Raw genomic sequence first — 19,206 nt, 5'->3', positions numbered from 1 at the left:
TTAGCGTGTATAACTTTTGGTCAAACCACCCTAATTGCAATAGTTATTTAAATTGTCCTGTTTTAAATAAAAAAGTTGTAAGTCAATTGTAAAAAAAAAACCCACATACCATATGCAATTAAATGCTGATGTCTTGAAAACATTTGATGCATTTTTGAGGGATGAGGACAGCATAAAATGGTGCAATAAAATGGTTTGTGGACTAAAATTGCTGTTAAATTCTTTGTGGAAGCCAAATTCACTGCAGTCCCTGTGAGCTCATCCATCACACACCCACTCTTTGTGCACTGTTTCCTAGTTTTATTGGCTTGGGTCATTCAAGGACAACCACACTCTCACGACAAAGCAGACATGAGCCCTACTGAAAATAAAACCTCACAATATTCGACTGTAAAAAAACGGAACTGCTCTTCAGAAGTAAACATTGGTTGTTTTTAGCTCATTGGGTGTATTTAAAACATCCCAATAGCTTTGCGTTAGACAAGTCGGTTAATCTAAATGCTAACAGTGTAAAATGCCATGGAAGGGCTTGCAAATAGCATCAATGTCAGTGTTATAACCAATTTAAGCAACGGATATTTGAGCACACATGGGACAAATAACAATAGATACATGCACATATTCTTTATCCTCTGTGAAGAGTGACTTTTATAGCCACGTGGATGTATTATACTGCCCTCAGGTGGCCAATGTAAGCACACCTTAATTAGCAACACAATTAAAAGAAAAAAATGCCAAAATATGTTTGAGGTTTTTTTAGATTATGTATGACTATGCCCTTAAGGTTAAAAAAATGAAGGAAAATACAACATCCTTATAAAACCCAATAATTCACTCCAGTTTCATTTGCGTTACCAGCTTTGTCACAGAACAAATGAATTCCTGTCTCATGGCACCAAAAATCTTCTTCTTTTCCCAGAATGTTTTTTACACAAATATGTGTACTTCTACAGATGGGGCATATTTTGCCACCGTTGAATAGTACTAATCAGCACCAACGAGGAGCCTTCAGCCAAAGCAAACATGAAACTGACTTCACTGCAGTCCTCGGAGTCTAGTTCCTCGCCAGCGCGGAAGAAAAAGTAGTCCCAAACAGTTCGTGCCCTGCGACGAACCAGTGACTCATTTGGAGCAAAAAGAAAACAAAAATGCTTTTTATACGTTTTTGTCTACTTGAAGCATTGAAGCAATAAATATAGTGCGTTCTGTTGAAAAGTTTTGCCAAAAGACCATTTTTGTTCACATTTCACACAAGTCTAAACTGTATTGCCCGAATTTGTTCCCAATACTGTGTGATGGAATGGCTTCTTTCTTTCTTTCTTTCTTTCTTTCTTTCTTTCTTTCTTTCTTTCTTTCTTTCTTTCTTTCTTTCTTTCTTTCTTTCTTTCTTTCTTATCATATTATTTGTCCATCTCAACCACTAACCAGTACATTTTTCCATAAGAAATATTACTTGACACAGTTTTCTGTTCATTTTACTTGTTCAGCCTGGTGACGTTACACTGCTTATTCATGAAAAGGTAAAAATATATTTTTGAACAATTCCTTTACAATTAAAGGAAGTTACATTTTATTTAAACACGAACTTAATTTTAGTGTTTGGCCAAATTAAGTAACAGGGTTGCAAATCATTGCTAATTTTTTGCTAGTGCAGTCGCGAGCTGTGTTGGCTACTATACTAACACATCAAGAACAAAGAGCTACAAATTCAACATAGCAACTTTCCTTACAATTGCATGAAACTAATGACATTTTTTTTATTTTTATCATTTTAAATTTCTAGTTCTTGATTGTGAAACAGCCACAAAAGGGTGGCAGATACCGATATTTTAAGGTTGTGAGGCTGGTATCAGCACCGATACCGATGTACTCGTCCATCCCAACAAAAACCTCCAAAGAAAACAAGAAAAAAAGTAAAATATCATCCATAGGCAATCCTGATCTTTTTGAGATTCTAAACAATACTGGACTTTTTTTTTTTTAGAATAACTACACAAGTGCATGTTTCTGTATTTTGTGCATGGATTATTTGACATTTCTTCTCTTTTTTTTCCCATAGTGGGCAGTCATCCATGGATGTTGGTAAAAAGGTAACGAGCCTATTTTGGCAAAGTATAAAGGAGAAAGTATGTTATTAAGTGTATGGAGTCGAGTGTAAACGTTAGACAATAGTCAAGTAAAATACAGATGGATAAAACACGTGCACACAATAACAATAAGTATTTGTACTTCGTTACTCCCCACCACGGGGTTTGACGACGCAGAGGTCGACAACAAATGACTGAAGGACCCACGGATGATCAAGCGAGGCGTTGGAGGCGATTAAACCGAGATGATGCGCGTCCTCAGCCGCTTCAAGAAGCAGCATCTCCCGCTGTGAGGGAGCACCGTGTCGCTGTGCACGGCGGAGGGATACACTAACCCCATGTCATCTTGGTGCTGAGGCACTCGCACAGCAAAAATGTCTGCCTAAGGGGAAACTCTTAAGTGGTACAAATAGAGCATATTTCTCACTGCTATTGCCGTTTAAAGACACACTTTACGCGTGTCGAGGCATACACCGAGGAAGCGAATCTTCACCAGATCACCCTAGTCGGGATTTTACTTGGAAAAAAGGTAAGATAACAGAGGGGACTCGGGCGAAATGGGTTCGGACCTGTGAAAGAAGTTGAGAGTTGAGAGGAGGTCTGTAATTGCGTTTTGTGCTCTGCTGCTGAGATTTCACATTGTCGCTCGTCTATTTCTCATAATGTATATTCGCTCAATCGTGAATTGGCATGACACTTGCTTGCAGGAGGCGTTTTTCTCTCTACTTAATGTTAAAAAAGCGCTCTGGCAGTCTGCTAGCTCGCTCCAAATCCTTGTGAACTATGAAGTCTTACTATAATTGCGGCTAGCGATAGCAACTTAGCAATGTCACTTGTCACCTTATAGCCATCTTTTCTAAAAGCCTTAAATACACAACTACAGTATGTGTTAAACTTACAGTCCGTGTGTGTTTGTAACAACGTGTAGTGTCTGATGATCAGAATATGCAAGGGACGCGATGCTGCTGCATGGCTTGCACTGAATGAACACGAAAAATGCATTTGAATGTGCATAAAATGTCTGTATATTACTTATAACGCACCAATATTCTTGCTTCTTCAATTTTACCCCCCGCGGTGAGGATGCATATCGTGCTGTGCAACACAGCTATTAAAATACCTTAAATGTCATTCCTCTACCCAGACATTCGATGACTACTCCAAAAGTGACCCTAAATACACACAAAAATGTAATTATTTTCTTCTGATGCTGCAAAGTTTGTTCACACTCCATATCTAATGTGATCCATGCCCATGAAAACGGATTTCATTAGGTGATTCAAGTAAAACTGAACATGCCATATATTGGTCTATTTTTTCTTATTGTACAGTGATAACAATGTTAAAGAGGGTGTTTGAAACAATCCCGAGCGTCTTTTCTGACCACATTTGCTCACATTATCACAAAAACATGTACCTGTTGATCTTTGAAGGGAGGGAGCTCATAGCAGTAACATAATCAAATAATGCACAGTCGATTTTGCATCTTCACGAATATGCAAATGAACCTTTTTGATATTTTTTCGATCCCTTTCCCAGAAAAACTTGCCCATTCCTAATTATCTGAAATGCACCAAAAAAGTTTCGATTTTTTTTGTTTTTTGGTTTAGTTTCGTGGTAAAATGCGGTCTCCAGCTTGTATAATAGTTTAGGTCTGCAACAATTATTCAAGTTATTCAACTTAAATAATTGAATAACAAAAACTTATTGAGGCAAAATCTCTGTCTCAAAGCTTTGTAGGGCTCATTTCTACATCGACGAATGTTACTCCGCATGCACGAACAACTCAATGTAGGAACATGTTAGTGCTACGTTAGCATGAGCCGGAAGGAAAGCGTCTCTAAATGACCGGAAATATGCGAACTTTGTAACACAACATTCATAAATTTACCATTATCATTATTATTTACTAAAAATGTAATAGGCATAGTCATATATGAGTTGCAGCTGACTCCAACTGACAGAGACTACATTAGCATGCAGTCAATAACCCTTTCAAAACCCGACTATTGGCAGTATTTGGGTTTTGAAAGGCCATGTAAACAAGCATAAAAACCTAAATATGTGCTTATTTGGATTAAACCTCTCGGATAATGCTTTTCGAACCTGAACATTGGTTGTGTTAGCTATTAAGGAGCCATCACAAACGTCACTCACCAGGCCTTTTAAAGTTACCGTTTCTTTTTATTTTTTCTCCAAAACGTTGATTGAGAATTTATTATCCATTCATTAATTTCAGATAGGCTATTAATACATTTAGAACAAATCAGTGGTTCACAATTTGGTGTAGACAAATTATTAATAGGATGCCAAAATCCACATGGAACATACGACGTGCGCATGGAAAAAGAACAGTGTGTGTGGGTTTACAAAACGATCCCACAGTGATGTGACCTGACGGGAACGTGTTTGTCTGTGTTCCCTCCAGGTCTTAAGCTCGCCAGGATGAATCCTCAGCAGCGGATTGCCGCTCTCGGAACAGACAAGGAATTGAGCGACCTCCTTGATTTTAGTGCGGTAGGAGACACTTTCCAGTGTTTTTTTCCATTCGGGTCTCTCAGAGGTGTTCGGTAGCACTTGAAGCTTTGCTCTTTCATCAACGCGCATTGACGATTGTGATCCCTGATTTCAAGCCGGCTCGTGAACCGCAGCACTTGGAAGGTTGGGATACGTTTTGATTTCTGTTTCATTTAGTCCGTATTCATTTTCACAGATGTTCTCTCCACCCGTCAACGGAGGAAAAAACAGGCCAACGACACTTGGAAGCAGCCAGTTTAGTGCATCAGGTAGGACCCACCGGTGTTGTGCAATAAATGTCTTAGACGTGTCTTAAATATCTTTTCATTCCATTTCAGTGGAAACAGTGTGTCAAAAAATCTAATTACCACTGTAGTGTTTTAGTTCATCAGTTTTATGTCTGCACAGCAAATCATCAGTCCCCCAGAATGACAGCTCTTGCAGTCTTGGAGCACCTTAACTGACAAACAAGTTAGTGGGTGGTTTGTTTCGAATCAACAGAGGTCAGATTTCGCTTCCCCGCCGTGAATGCGACAGGACATTAAACCATAGCGTATCTATTGTGTGACGCCAGAAGAGAAAGTCAACAAAACAAGTATTATGTTTTCTGAGAGCATGTTTTGTGTGCGCCCACAAAGCCTTGTTGTCCTCAGTTATCTGCGAAATGAAAGACACACATCGAGAGGAACTGAACAAAAACACAAAGGCGGGAGAGCAGAGCTGTCCATCCATTAAGTGAATTGGAGGAGGATTTTTTTTTAAACACCTTATCCATCCTTATGAAAGCAAATAACGATGAAAATCATACAGAAATACCCCATTTTAATTTAAGATCCAGACTAGAAACGACTCTTTGATTGAGAAGAGACCAAAGGATTCACTTTCAGAAAGCATCAAACAAAGCGTCCGTATTCCTTGATTACAGCGAGCCTCCTAACACGTGGTTACCTTTGACCAGTCTGAGCTCTCGGCTGCTTGCATCACAACATGGTGAATCGTGCAACAAGAAATGAGCTACAAGCTATGTGAATGTTGTGTATGTGTGTGCGTGTTTTTCTGCGTGTGCGTGTTTGAGCGAGAGATACGCTCTCCCCCTTCTCTGTGCCACATGACAGGCTCAGAAAGAAATCTCCCTTCCGGAGACGGAATAGCAGGAATTTATCATTGATGAATATCTTAATCTTATTTTGATCGTTCAAAATTGGACTTCCCGAGAGAAAATGTGCAATGTAAGGATTATGTTGCCAGGATGAATGTTCTGTACAGCGGTGCCTTCAGATACAAGTTTAATTCGGTCTGTAGCCATTCTCGGGTAAAAAAAATGCTCCGATACTAAGACACCGATACATGGCATTCGGAGTGTCTACTTGATTGTTCGTCTTCGTCTTTTGTTTCTTTCTCTAAACGTCCTTGTTTACTTCTTTTACACAGTGCCCCCTGGTATTAGCGGACAGAAACATGATGAGTCAGCATCCCATATGCACTCATTGGTCACAACATTAGAAACACTTAAGCAATAGAGTTATGAGATCTTTTGTGAATTGATTTTCTGACATTTCATATAAAGTAATTATGTGCAGTAGATTTTCAGTAAGTGGACACTTTCCAATTAACAAAAGCATAATATCAAATAAAAACAAAAATATTATTTAATATACAGCAGAATAGCTTGAATGTTAGTTAGCAACTTTGACACAGTCAAAAGCATATTGCTAGCCATGGAGTTGGCTATTTAGAGGCTGAGCCGTTCTATATTTGTTTACAGCGTCTAAAATTTGAATATATATATAGCAGTGAACTTAAATTCACTCACTTAACAAACAGCCGTTTGGCAGATAAAATGAAAAAATAATCATCAAGCCTTTTCAAGATTTTGCTTCTAAGAGTCATAATCTCACCAATGCCAACGTTTCAACATATTGGCCCAACTTAAATGTCAAAGAGTGCTTGCTACCTGCAGAAAATTCTGATGGCAAAATAAAGTGCTGAGCCTCCAAAGTATATCTGGCCAAGCGCGTGTACATCCCTCCCGCGGCCGGCCTCCAGTTTGTCCTCCTGTGTTTGTGATCCTCAAAGAGGGAAGAAGCGCCTACATAAGTGATTGTGAACATAAGGCGAGGGAGTGTGCAGACAGAGGTGTGGAAATTGGCTGGAATGAGAGTTTGGACTATTGCATCTCAACCGGGCATAGCCGGATAATTGAGGCAGAGCCTAACCGGCAAGACATGCCATGGAAAGATGGATTGGAAGAAAAAATATATTCCCCGGGCCTTTGACAGAGATTCATCACTTCTACCTTCCAACTGTGTTGATGATGCATGTTTACGGGGCCATTGACTCTTCAGGATAGTTGCTGCTGATGAATGGCTAGTGTGAAGTTGGCTTGGTAAAGATGCTGAGACTGTGTGAGAGAAGTTCTGCTTTCACACCATCATGTCTTATTTGGTGGTTTGAAGAAGGAAGCAAATATGAAATTGCAAATACTTGATACAATAGCATTGAATTATATAGCCCGACTACGACCCTTGGGATTTATTTCTGTTCTGGGGCTCCATTTCTTCGCTCTAGCAAACTGCATCGAATGTGTAGTTAAGTTACACTTTGACGTAATTTGTGTTTGGTATTGTTACTTTTTACGGCGTCAATCATTTATTAGGCCTTTTTCTATTTGAAGGTTGAACATATTAGATTGGATTATTTTCTTCAAATGTTCAAAATAACAACGGCGACAATCAATAACTGCCGTTACTGCGAGTGCAATATCGCAACAAGCAGCACAAAAAATCAAACATATTTTACTGACTGCATCACCCAAATCTAATTTTTAAAAATCAGATATGTGTTTCAGCATATGCCAGATGGGCTACCTCTGCAAATGTGGTAGGGGTTATTGATTTTATGTATTTATATGTTTGAACATAGACGTTTACTTTTATTTTGAATGGGGTTTGTTTGAGTGTTTGAATGTTTGTGTGCGACACTTGAAATGCAATTTTGTTTTCCTATGACACCTTAAGATCCACCTCACACTAAGAGATACTACCTGATGTGTCTAGATGTGAAACTTAGAATGTCTCTGTCGTCACACTGCATGGGTGAATGAGGCGATCAGTCATTGCCAAAGCCTCTCAAAATATCCACACTCTCTCCTTTATCGTCGCTCATTTTCTCTTTTTGTGCCATCTGCTTGTTCCTTGAAATCGCGCCATGTTTTTGTAATACAATAAAAAGTAATACGAGCCTCAAAATCCGAGGCTGGGTTATCGTTTTTCTGGTATCGCAGATGCATCAGTAGATGTGAGAACCAATGAAAGTTGAACACTGCATGCATTGTAGACTCTGCACAGCATGCCACAGGCTAGGGCTGAACAATTTTTGGTAAAGATTGAATTTCAATTTTTTTGGCAGGTATTGCGATTTTGATTCAGTTTTCCTCAAAACAAGCTTCTGTGCAATATTCCCTCTGTACACTAACATTTACAAACATGTAGAATGTGTAGTAGTGTTTGTACAAATACATTTTTGAGCCAGAAATGTTTGAAATGGTATACTAATATTCATATTATATAACATATTAATATTGGGGTTTTTTTTTTCTTTCGTTTTTGTCAGAGGCTTAACTATTTCAAATGGAGACTGAGCAATATGGCCTGAGATTCATGTTATGATATAAATGAAATCTCTAATTTTGCAGTAATAGTTGCATTCCCAATATGAACTGAAGTGGATACATTAGATTGGAAGTCATTCTGGATAGGACATTTAAATGGGAAACGTAAATATATCCTGTTAAAAGGGTCAAATAGTATCATATTTCGTATCATATCATATTCTCGTTGCTTCTTTTTATTCAAATTTTGCAGTTTTATGTAGAAATCTGCATTTATCTTTTAATTGCGTTGTTTTAGATTTTGATCTAAAAACTTTCAGCCCTACCACAGATTGTCACTGTGCAGGATTCAGGCTTCATGCGTCATCTTGACTTAATGATTGAGTTGTGTTTGCTCTTCTCCGACAGGTATGGATGAGCGGACCAACCTTCCAGCATCTTGGGCCCCAGGTGGCGATTCCAGTCCTTCGTGCGAACCCTCCAGGGTAAGAAGACCCATACCTTAACAGCTCAGAATGCCCTTTCTGCTCCACAGCACATCATCTAACCGTCATCATGCAGAGGTGGTACATTGACCAGTGAATGACCTGTAATAGACATAGACCGGGTTGATGTTCCGACAGTTGCTGAATATCGTGTAATACTTGCTTTCTTTGTGTCCTAAGATATTTTCCCAAAAAAACGGGAATCGGGTATTATAAAGTATAGAGGTCTGTTTATTTTCTTCTATAGGAGTTTTTTGTGGTTGTACTTTATTGCCAGATTTTCTCTAATCGTGCAGTATTGAAAGAGGGCATCTGTGACAGAGCATACTTGTGAAATGCTGGCATAGTAAAAGTTTGGACCACTGCTGTTTGGTGCGTAAGCACTAACAACTGTCTGGCCAACCGAAGGCAGTGAACCCCAACATATTGGCACTTAACCCAGGGGCAATAGGTATGCTCACTCTTGGCCGGCACCACTTGGCTCTCACCACGTCCAACTCCAGAGGGGAACAGAGTTCAAGAAGACTGGTAGCAGAGACCAAGCTTTGGGTCAACTCGGACTATGTCGAGTTGGAGCTTTGTGACGTTGCATACGACTTTCCTCTTTCTGAAATACACAGTCCCCTCTGAGCTCTCTATGCACCTGACCCACAAGGTCTCTCCCACAGTTGGTGAGGCCTGAGAAAATGAAGTGATGACTCAGGTAGCGCTTCAAATATCTATGTATATTGTGTAATTAGAAACAGATATTGGAATCGTCTTTGCAGGGTCTTCAAATATTGTTGCAGACTTGTGCTAGCCCTTGGATAAATCCAGCATGCTAAACATATCTCCTGGGCATTCCTGGACCATCTTTAATTGTGTGCTCGTGAGCCTCCAGTTAAAGTGTGCAGACACCGGCTAGGGCTTCATAAAAGTATCCAGCTATATTGAAGTGAGATGTGTGAACCACTCATCCTGTTTGTTTGCCCCTCACACATTGGTCGTTCTCCATGTCCTGTATGAATTTCATTTAATGTCAATCTCCTGTCACTTTCCATCAGAATTCAGTTAAATGTCAGCGCCCGCCACTCTGGCCGCCGTGCCTTGTTTATTGCTCCGTGCCCTTCCCGAATGAACATCTACAGGCAATGGTAACGCTGGCAGCTTGATTTGAATTGTAAGACAGTCGCTTGGGATATATTTGCTCCAGGTGCATATAAATGAATGTTTGTGACATTGCAAGGCGCAGCATCAGCCAGCAGACAGCTGTTTACTCCATCACAAGATGCACACATAGACACGGGCGCACGTGCACACACACAGCTGCATAGGCAGTTGACACTGATGCTGAATTGTTTTACATAGCCCGGGAAGAATTATGACACATGAATTGTTATTTAAGTCTCAAGAGGCTTCAGTATATCTATTCTCTGATGATATCATTAAATACGCTTTCACAATCTAATAAAATCCTCATACAATTCAAGCAAGTATGAAATATATTCCAAAATGGTCATGTAAGGTAGCTGAAATATTTAATACACCTTTCACTCTCTTTTATTGGATCTTATCAGATTATTATATACTGTATGTAAACCTATTGGCCAAGTGACTTGTACCTCTATATGACTCCAAACTCTTATATGATTTCAAATTCCCTTTCCAACATTTCCCTGAAAATAAATGTTTTTCAGAGGTTTGATTTGATGACAATGGATTGAGTGCCACAAAAATGTCATTTCCACTGACGACCCATGCTAAACATGCTAAACTCCCCTAACATACCAATGTCTTAATTTGTTGAGGTGTTACCCTGTTAACATGCTTCTGTGACACCATTTACCAGTTTCCTGTTAGCCAGGGCTTTGTCGCCATCTTGTGGCATTTTGATGCGTTACAGAAAGAGCATTGGGAAAAAAATCAAAACGGATAGGTGAGTTTTCCAGCAAATAGCTGAGGAAAAGTTCCACCAAAAACAACACGAAGCTGTTAATAGTGAACTGCAAATAGGTTAGGGTTTACCGTATGTTGTTACGATTGAGTTATTATATCCATCAAAGCAATATTATTTGGGGGGGAAAAGTATATGAGCGTTTCCAACTCCCCAAGACTGAATCCATCAACTTAATGCCTTGGACAGCCAAGCCGTCTTGTGTTTTGTTTGCCACAAAGCAAATTCAGACCTCCTCTGCACTTGTTTGAGCCGCAGAGCCACGAGTGTATGTGATCAGTCGACTGTGAACGGTCCCCAGTCCTGTCGCGCTGACCTTGGCTCCAGGCCAGCCGCTGTATCCTGGCAGCTGCGGCTGTGGGCTGCCACTCTGACAGCCGAGACTTTGCCGCCTCCGCCGCACGACACCGCCTCTTCGCCCCCCGGTGCCTTGCTCCGACTTGATACTGGACCTCGTACGCATCCATCATGAGCGCATCCTCGCCTCCCAAGCTGCGGTCACATAATCACCTGGGATGTAGCGTCAAGAGAGGACTTTTGAAATACTGTTGTGATTTAGAGCCCGGGTGGGCTACGGACGGCCTCCTGCTACAATCATCTGACAGTGATTTAGCCACTAGTGCTCCGAGTGCCCCGTGGCAGCGATGACAGCATGTGTTAGCGTCTTCCATGGATGCGGGCCACTAGTGTTTGATGAAGGTTCCGTGATTGACGATCTAACAGTTCCGGGCGAGCAAACACAAGACTGACCATTATCCCTCCCACCTCCTTTTTCCTTCTCTTCTCGAGCAGCCCTGCTAGCCTTTTCCTGCTTCACACTGGCACTCAAAGACCACATGGACAGGACTGATTAAATTGTCCATTACCAGCAAGCACTTTCTTGTTTTCTTTGATTTAATTATGTCGATAGTTTGACGTCTTTTTCTGGTTCTGCTGCAGTTGGGAGGAAACGCAACTCATGTTAGTTGTGGCCTGTAAATCTGTGAGCGGGTGAGCGTGCATGTATGTTTGCTTGTTCTTCTCACAAGGCTTTTGTTGTCATTGAGGCTGTTCATGGTGTGATTAACAGTGTGTGCGGCCTGGCAGCAGCACAATAGGGAATCTCATAGGATTCCCTCCACACAGAGCAACCCTCTGCCGCCTTTGAAATTCCTCCATCACCATCCTCTCCCGCCTCAAAAAAGATGGATAATAAGATTTTTTTTTCTCCACAATATATTTGATTCAAAGGGTATGAGTTGGCCAAAATAAGTCTAGAAATGCAAGCCAACTGCTGTTTGCGATCTCCCCGGTGGTAGCTAATGCTGCTCGTGGAGTTGTGTTTGACTGAAGCACATAAGGATTTGGGATTAGGACAGTAACAGCGAGTGTCTTTTATTACTTTGGACCTCGAGTTTTCAAAAACCATGCTGTGGACCATATTTAGACCTAAGCCTCTGAAGCAGATGACTGTCATGAAAAGGTACTGTTAAGCTGCTGGAGGGGAAAAACAATTTTTTTGAACCTACGGGTTCCTGTCGATGATGTCGGATTGCATCTTTCAGATATTTTTTTTCCACATAAACAGCACTTTGGTACTTTGAATTATATTTTCAAATAGAAAAAGTTATATTAATTCAACCCAACACCCCAGTTTAAGGTTTGATGCCTGACGATAAGTCTCATGAGACCAAGAAGACGCATCTTACAGCGCTTTAAATTAAACAAGCTTATACACAACTGATTTTGTAATAGAGCTCTCCGCCTACTCATTAAGCGTATGTCACAGGACTCAATTAGGCAAGTTTTCCAATATTGTGCTTAATATTGTGCTCTCTTCCCTCAGGGTTTCACAGACAGCCCTCATTATGGCGATCATTTGAGTGACAGTCGATTAGTGTCCCATGAAGGATTGTCCCCGACACCTTTTATGAACTCCAACATAATGGGTGAGTAAATGATTCTCTTCTGCTCACTCCTATCATGCCCTTTGGTAGCGGACAGACATTGTGTTAAAAAAAAAATGCCTTGATGATGCTGGGGCACATCATTCATCTAGAGGCAGCAGTAGTGAGTGACTTTCCAGGCTACTGGGATATTTTTTTTTTCACTCTCCTGCTGTCTTTATTCCCTCTGTTAATCCCCTTCCCGTTACTGCAAGTCCCTTTTCCGCCTCCTGCCATGACCCTCCCCCAGGCTCCAAGTCGCACGATCAGTATAGCTTTCCATCATAAGAAGCTCTCCTGACCATCATCATCTCCCTAAGCAATTTACATTGTCAGCTGGGTGGAGGATGTTGTTAAACAAGACCATTGCACCTACTCATAATCGAAATCTGGTCCAGACTATTTATTGTTGCTTGATTTTAATGTTGTTGTTCTCTTAATTGGATCAATTCCGTCTGCGTTGCGGCTATCTTGCAGCCACATATTTCCATTTTTTATGGCTAACTAATCATTTGTCCATAAATATCATTGATAGCAGACTTTGCCTGAATAAAAATTGGATTATAAATTGAGGATAATATTATTAAGATATATATATATATTTTTTTTAGTGCAGGTCATTTTAATAGATGTGCAAAGTTAGCGGCATTGCTGCTCCACCGAAACCAGTAAATAAATTAGTAATTTAATTAAATAATTAATAATTACATCCTGCTTTAACTAAGCCACATAGTAAGTAACTTTGCCTTATGAAATTCCACTAGCTTAATGCTAACGCACAAGGCAAAACATCATAGATAGACTAAAACTAGCATCATTCTGACACTGCAAGCAACGGGTATTTGAACAAAGTGCAGCAAAGACTATGGACAGACAAGAATACAATACTAACAGGCTTATATATTTTATCCTCTGGGAAAATTGAATAATAAAACTGCATCTTACTGAGATTAGAGGAGATTCTGTATCTCTTATTGTACTTGATGAAAGTAACCACTGGAGAGGCACCGCTTGACTATGTCACGTAGTTGTCATGTGCGAAAAGGCCACTTGTGCCGCAATCCGCTTCCTAACCTTGACGTCATGCACTGCACGCTGCCTGACAGGTGGACACCACATTGCTCATGTTTATAGTGCAATCAAATGACAAGACTTTCATCAGTGGTGTTTGGTTATGTGACACCATCTGACTCACATCAGCTGGTGTCATATTCAATTTACAATTACGTCAGCATTCTCTTAGACGCTACATACGATATAGCTGGATTATAAATTCTAATAAGGTTGGCTTTAAAGATGACACGTTTGAGGAGTTTTAGTTATCTATTTCAAACTATTACTTTTTTTAGAATTGTATTGTATTATTTTGATGCAATTCACTCCCACCATGACATCTTTATTACCTTATTGTTTTTCTATTGCTTGTATGGAGAAGACTTCCCCCACATTCAGCAGTCCTAATTATCCACACGGATAGAGAGTTCATATCCCCGACAAGAAGTAGTGAGGTGTAATTACCTAATACGATTTTTTTTTTTTTAATTCTTGTGTCAGCTGGATGAGGGATGTCTGGTGGGATGTTGGGAGTGCTTGCTATCAAGCTATCTGCCTAATTACCACACGGAATGAGCTCCAACTGAAGGAACTGAACTCTGCCCCTTTCTATATTGCACCGTGGCTTAATGTTTTGTAATTATTAACTTAATGGACTGACCTAATTTTCCTTTAATTGTGTCTCTGTCTGGTATTGTTCTACACGAAGACAACGAGGACAAAAGACTGATATTCAATTACAAGTTGAAGCAGAACGTAAAAATGTCAACGTTCGAAAGCTGGTAAATACTATAACAGATTGTTTTGAGACATGGTTGATGTAAATCTTGCACGTGTTGTTAGCAACCCTCTCAAACATTCAAAGTTCAGCTTCATCCTCACTACGTCTTTGCATTAAATCCTTCAGTCCATATGTTTTATAGGCGTGACACAACTGCTGAGTTGTAAATTTATAGTCACGTTCCCCCTGGTGTGCTTCCTCCATATTACACATGCAGCTTTGGCTTTGCATACTAACTCATCATCTGAATGGCGTCATCAACACACACAAATAGGAACATGAATCACACATCCACATGATAACGCAGCGTGACTACCTGAGAGGGACTGAGCTGCGCTGTAGATGACATGATGACCACTGAACACATACAATTATTGCAATTACGTACGTATATGCATAGACGAGCCCGTCACTCATGGTGCATTGGACGGAGACTCCGCTTTCTACACAAAACATTCAAAGAAACTTTTGTCACTGTGTCACAATAACATGTATTTGTGAGCTCATGGTCATCACGTTGAAGAATTCAAAGGGGGTGATTAGAACATTGACGAAGAAGTAAGCTAGCAGTGTTCACTCCCACAACGTTCCAATTGCCACTTTCCATGGTTAGACTGCACTTTGCGGTGGGGTGTGAAAATCAGACACTTGAGTTCAAATGCAAAAGCAGTCTCCATTTTTTTATTGAATAAAATGAGTTTTTAGATTTTATTTCTGGTTTGGAACTGGTACATATTAAGCATTAAAAGGCTGATTTGGAAAAAAAAAATCTGGTAATCTGTATTGAAAGGGTCTTTCAAAGATTATTTAATCACAGAACCAGACAACGCATCCCTGTATGGCTTCCTCCATGAACCTGTGTTAAACCTTGATTTTGCGTGAATGTTTGATTTTAAGTGACAAGCGCAAAATGCACATATATATCTCCAGTTGATATGACAAGAACAGGGTGTTGCAGATGGAGGACGAGGCCATGCGGTGCAGTACAGTTTAGAGGATGGAGCCGGTCATTATGCTGAGCTGCAGGGTGTGCTTATCTATTACCGAGGTCAGTGGAGCATGAAGAGCTGAAGACGAGCTGAAAGAGCGCAAATCCTTTTTCTCCATCCCTATGCCGCCCACATCTCTCACGTTCCCCACCCTTGTGCCTCTCTTGGCCCATCTTGGCCCTACCCGGCCTTTCCTTCCTCGGGCCCCGGCCCCCAATAGTTGACTGGGGAGGCGGGCCAGCTGCAGAGGATCAGCTGTAGGCTCAATAGGCCTTCGGGGAGGAGGTGCTGTGTCTTTATAGTGGAAATAACTGAGATTTGACCAAGATATGATGACTTAATGAGTCTCGAGGAATCAGCTGCAGAGGTCACAGCTTCATGGTAATTCTTATCACTGCAGAATATTTTTATATATTTTTTTTATTTTGAATTCGCTGTTCCCATGGGAAATTACTAGATGATGAGCCCAAAAAAAAAAAGAGCCAAAGTGCTATATTTTGTTCCCAATGTGTCATTGGTCCAGGCAGAACAGCGCCAGTGCTGCACCTGCATGAGTTCACAATCCGAGCTCCAAACACCTGCAGCAATACACTCCGCCAACATGGCAGACATGCTGCGCTGAGCACTATATTTAGCCACGAGACGGCTAGATTTTGCCAAACCAGTTCACAATAATCATGAATAAAATTACGTTAATTTAACCACAGTTGCCTACTAATTGAATTAGTACAATGCATTACAAACTACAAAATTCTCTTGACATTTTCGACTTGTGTCCAGTTAGTCAGGGATTATGAATTGGTCACCGAAACCACTGACTGACTGCACCCAATTCTGTAACAGAATGTTAGCATTCAAACTGGAAGTTGTGTTTGCATATATTTAAAGCAAGTGGCACGCAATTTATTGTCCTGCTTTTCCCACCCTAAGCTGTTTTTGTTTAACGGTTTTCTTGAAATGCATCCCTTGTGCTGGTACGGCATTCCAAAGCCATGTGTGTATCACTCTTTGTCCTTCACCTCAGTTCTCTGTTGTTTTGCCGTCCAACAGTTGTTTGGCATCCGATACCAAACATTGACACATACTTGATGTTTCATGCCGACTGGATTGTAATATCCAGCTGGGAGAAATTTTCTCAGCTTGTTAAATGTGCACTGTTTCTCTTAGACAGCTGGTAAAGGGATGCAGGGAACATGTTAGCGGCATCCATTACAGTGTTGGTGTTCGCATGGCGGGAGACGTTATTAGGGAGTGCATCGCCTCACTCCTCTTAAGAGAATGGATGTGTGATTATGAAGTCATCAGCCGTGAACCTGGGCGGCTTTGGAGAAGCACCCCTCCTCATGGGTCCTCAGGGTGCCATTGATTGGTGACCATGTGTTTGTGCCCGATAGACTGTGAAATGGTGTGTTGCTGCACGGCTGTGTCACACCTGCGTCCCACCGATGTGATTGATTGGTTTGGTCATGTGGAATGTTCCCATCTGGTCCACAGTAATGCATTTTTTTCCCCCTCATTTGCGAATAAGAAGCACAGGCGGGAGAAGAGCGGGGCTTGGGAAAAAGGCAAAGGCCATATGAAAATATCCCCCCCCCCCCCCCCTTCATCTTGCCGTTTTTCTTTTTAACGTTTCAGAAAAAAAATTAAATTGACCAAGCTTTGGCATCAGACAATCTGGGCGTGGGCTAAATACTATCAGGAAATCCACATATGTAACAGAAATTGATTTTTTTTCAAATCGTTTTTCCTGTGCCCTAGCAGCAGGAATACCTTTATTAGCCGTGGAGATAATCTTTTCTACCCCCAAGCTTAATGTTATTTTTAGAGCAGTGAAATGACGAATAATGATGATTTGCACATTAGGTCTTTGAATCACTTAAGCACCACAAAAAATGTGGCTAGATTAGTTTCCACTACCTCTCAAGATAGATAAAAAACTGTGATTGCTGGTATCATGCATCAAGCAGTCACAAAAAGGTTAATGCAATACAATTACGAGATGGTTTAAATGCCATCCGTGTTGATTAGTGGACGCTAATGAAACCGCCCTTGTTATTTTCTTTTTCATTCTTGCATTCCCCCAGGCTTGATTTCTCTTAATCCTGATCCTTTTTCTTAAATTGATCTAGTTATTCTACCTAATGGCTAATTACACATCAAGCTGCATAAGTGGAGGTATTTATCATCACGGTACCTAATAATCAGTGGCATTTCAACAAAGGGGGGAAAATGCAAATTAGAACTCATTAACATTTGCTCTTGCTGTGTTGAAGTCACCACTGACAAGGGAGTATGCAGAAATGAAGGTTGATCTTATGGCAAAGGAGATATGTTTCCTCTGAATTGTCATTTTCTGTCCTGCACATATTTGCAATGCTGGGCTGGATTCCAGGAAGCTGATTTGATTGTACCCAACCACCCTCGTCCGCTTGCACGTCCACGTTGACCTAACCTTTAATCCAGTCAGCTTTCATTTACTATCTAACAGAGCTGGTAGAAGCCTCAAAAAGCTTTGTACTTAGGGACATGACAAAAACTCCTAAGGGAAGTAAACAAAAGGGCTATTTCAAAGGTAAGGTGACTGGGACGCAACATCCATCTAACACAATTTTACTGAAGAAAGCCCAGGAAATCATTTCATGTATTGTAACATCAATGCTCAGAACTAAGGCTTTGTCTTGAAAATGATAATATTGTGCTATTTTAAACTTTCAACAGTTAGTTGTAGCCATAAATATGATTACAACATTTGGACTCGGGTGGTTCCACAGCGTTTTCATGAGTTGTAAATTTCAATCACATCAGTTGAGACAATTCTATTAATCCCATTGGGCTCTTCCTTTGCAGCTTGTCTTGACAGTCAGCCGGCATCAAATTAATTGTTAAAATATCAGAGAAGCCAATAAAATGTCATGGGACAAATTATCATGCTATTAGAAGCAATAATTAATTTTGTATGTGATTATTTAGAGTGCCATAAAATGGAAACTATAACCTTAACACATTGGATAGCAACAGCAAAGGTGAGAACTGGAAAGGAAACGTTTGAGCTGGTGTGTGTTAAGCTAATTCTGTTTCAACATTTTCCCATCCCGCACTACATGTTTGTTACCTTAGAGCAAGGAAAATCGACTCACTCGCTGGATGGAAAAAAAAAAGGCTCTTGGAATGTATCTCACGGGTACTGAAGCATGCTCTCTAATTGCTTGTTTTTGTGGTGAGGGTTTTGAATTGATCCCTGGAGACTCTTAGGTCACTACCGCCGGTGTTATCAAAATATGTGTGGCTCAATAGAATGCCACACTGTTCTGCGGTGCAGCCATCAGATCGATAAGTTCACTGAAAAATGGTCAGCTTTGACTTTCCATCACCTAATTCAGTTTTATTTTCAGTTTTCAGATCGTTTCATTTGAAAAATAAACCGCAAGTTTCAAATCCTCTTTTTAAATATGCTATAATGCCCCAAAAAGTGTGTCATGATATTGATACTAACAAGTACATGGACTGACACTGAGTTATATTTATATATGGCGTTCCAATTTCACGATCAACATTTTTGTCATCTTCATTGGAGATGGTGTGAAATGTGACAATAATGTGAGGTGAACATTTGCTTTGCCTTTGGCTCGAACACATGACAAACCCAAGCCGCTTTTGATAAAAGACTCATGACAGCAGCCTGTAGTCTACACAAAAAAAAAACAGCAATAGTCTCAAAGCTTGAGGAAAAATCTTCTGAGGTCTGTGGAAACAATAGTTGAGCTGCAACATAAAGTGCTATATTTAGCTTTTGGACTGGGCACCGACTCCATCGCTCAGATGACGC

General features: G+C 40.5%; 1 protein-coding gene across 4 annotated transcripts in view; it reads left to right on the top strand.

Moving 5' to 3' along the window:
- The first annotated feature begins 2,392 nt into the window (after positions 1-2,392).
- Positions 2,393-19,206, top strand: part of tcf12 (transcription factor 12) — a 48,961-nt gene continuing 32,147 nt past the window's right edge. Inside the window, exons 1-5 of one of the 4 annotated variants that reach the window (XM_088371279.1) lie at positions 2,393-2,616; positions 4,516-4,604; positions 4,801-4,873; positions 8,623-8,699; positions 12,458-12,560. In XM_088371279.1, the coding sequence (XP_088227405.1) occupies positions 4,533-4,604; positions 4,801-4,873; positions 8,623-8,699; positions 12,458-12,560 (325 nt within the window). In that variant the 5' untranslated portion in view covers positions 2,393-2,616; positions 4,516-4,532. Of the gene's footprint in view, positions 2,617-4,515; positions 4,605-4,800; positions 4,874-8,622; positions 8,700-12,457; positions 12,561-17,871; positions 17,953-19,206 lie in introns of those variants that run through there. The other 3 variants (XR_015857539.1, XM_088371277.1, XM_088371278.1) reach the window with 3 other exon arrangements.

This window comes from Syngnathus floridae, chromosome 3, assembly GCF_059516105.1.
Source record: "Syngnathus floridae isolate MCC-2025c chromosome 3, RoL_Sflo_1.0, whole genome shotgun sequence".
Classification (NCBI taxonomy): domain Eukaryota; kingdom Metazoa; phylum Chordata; class Actinopteri; order Syngnathiformes; family Syngnathidae; genus Syngnathus; species Syngnathus floridae.
The sequence above is the reverse complement of the archived record's forward strand: the minus strand, read 5'-3'. Positions and strand labels throughout refer to the sequence as shown.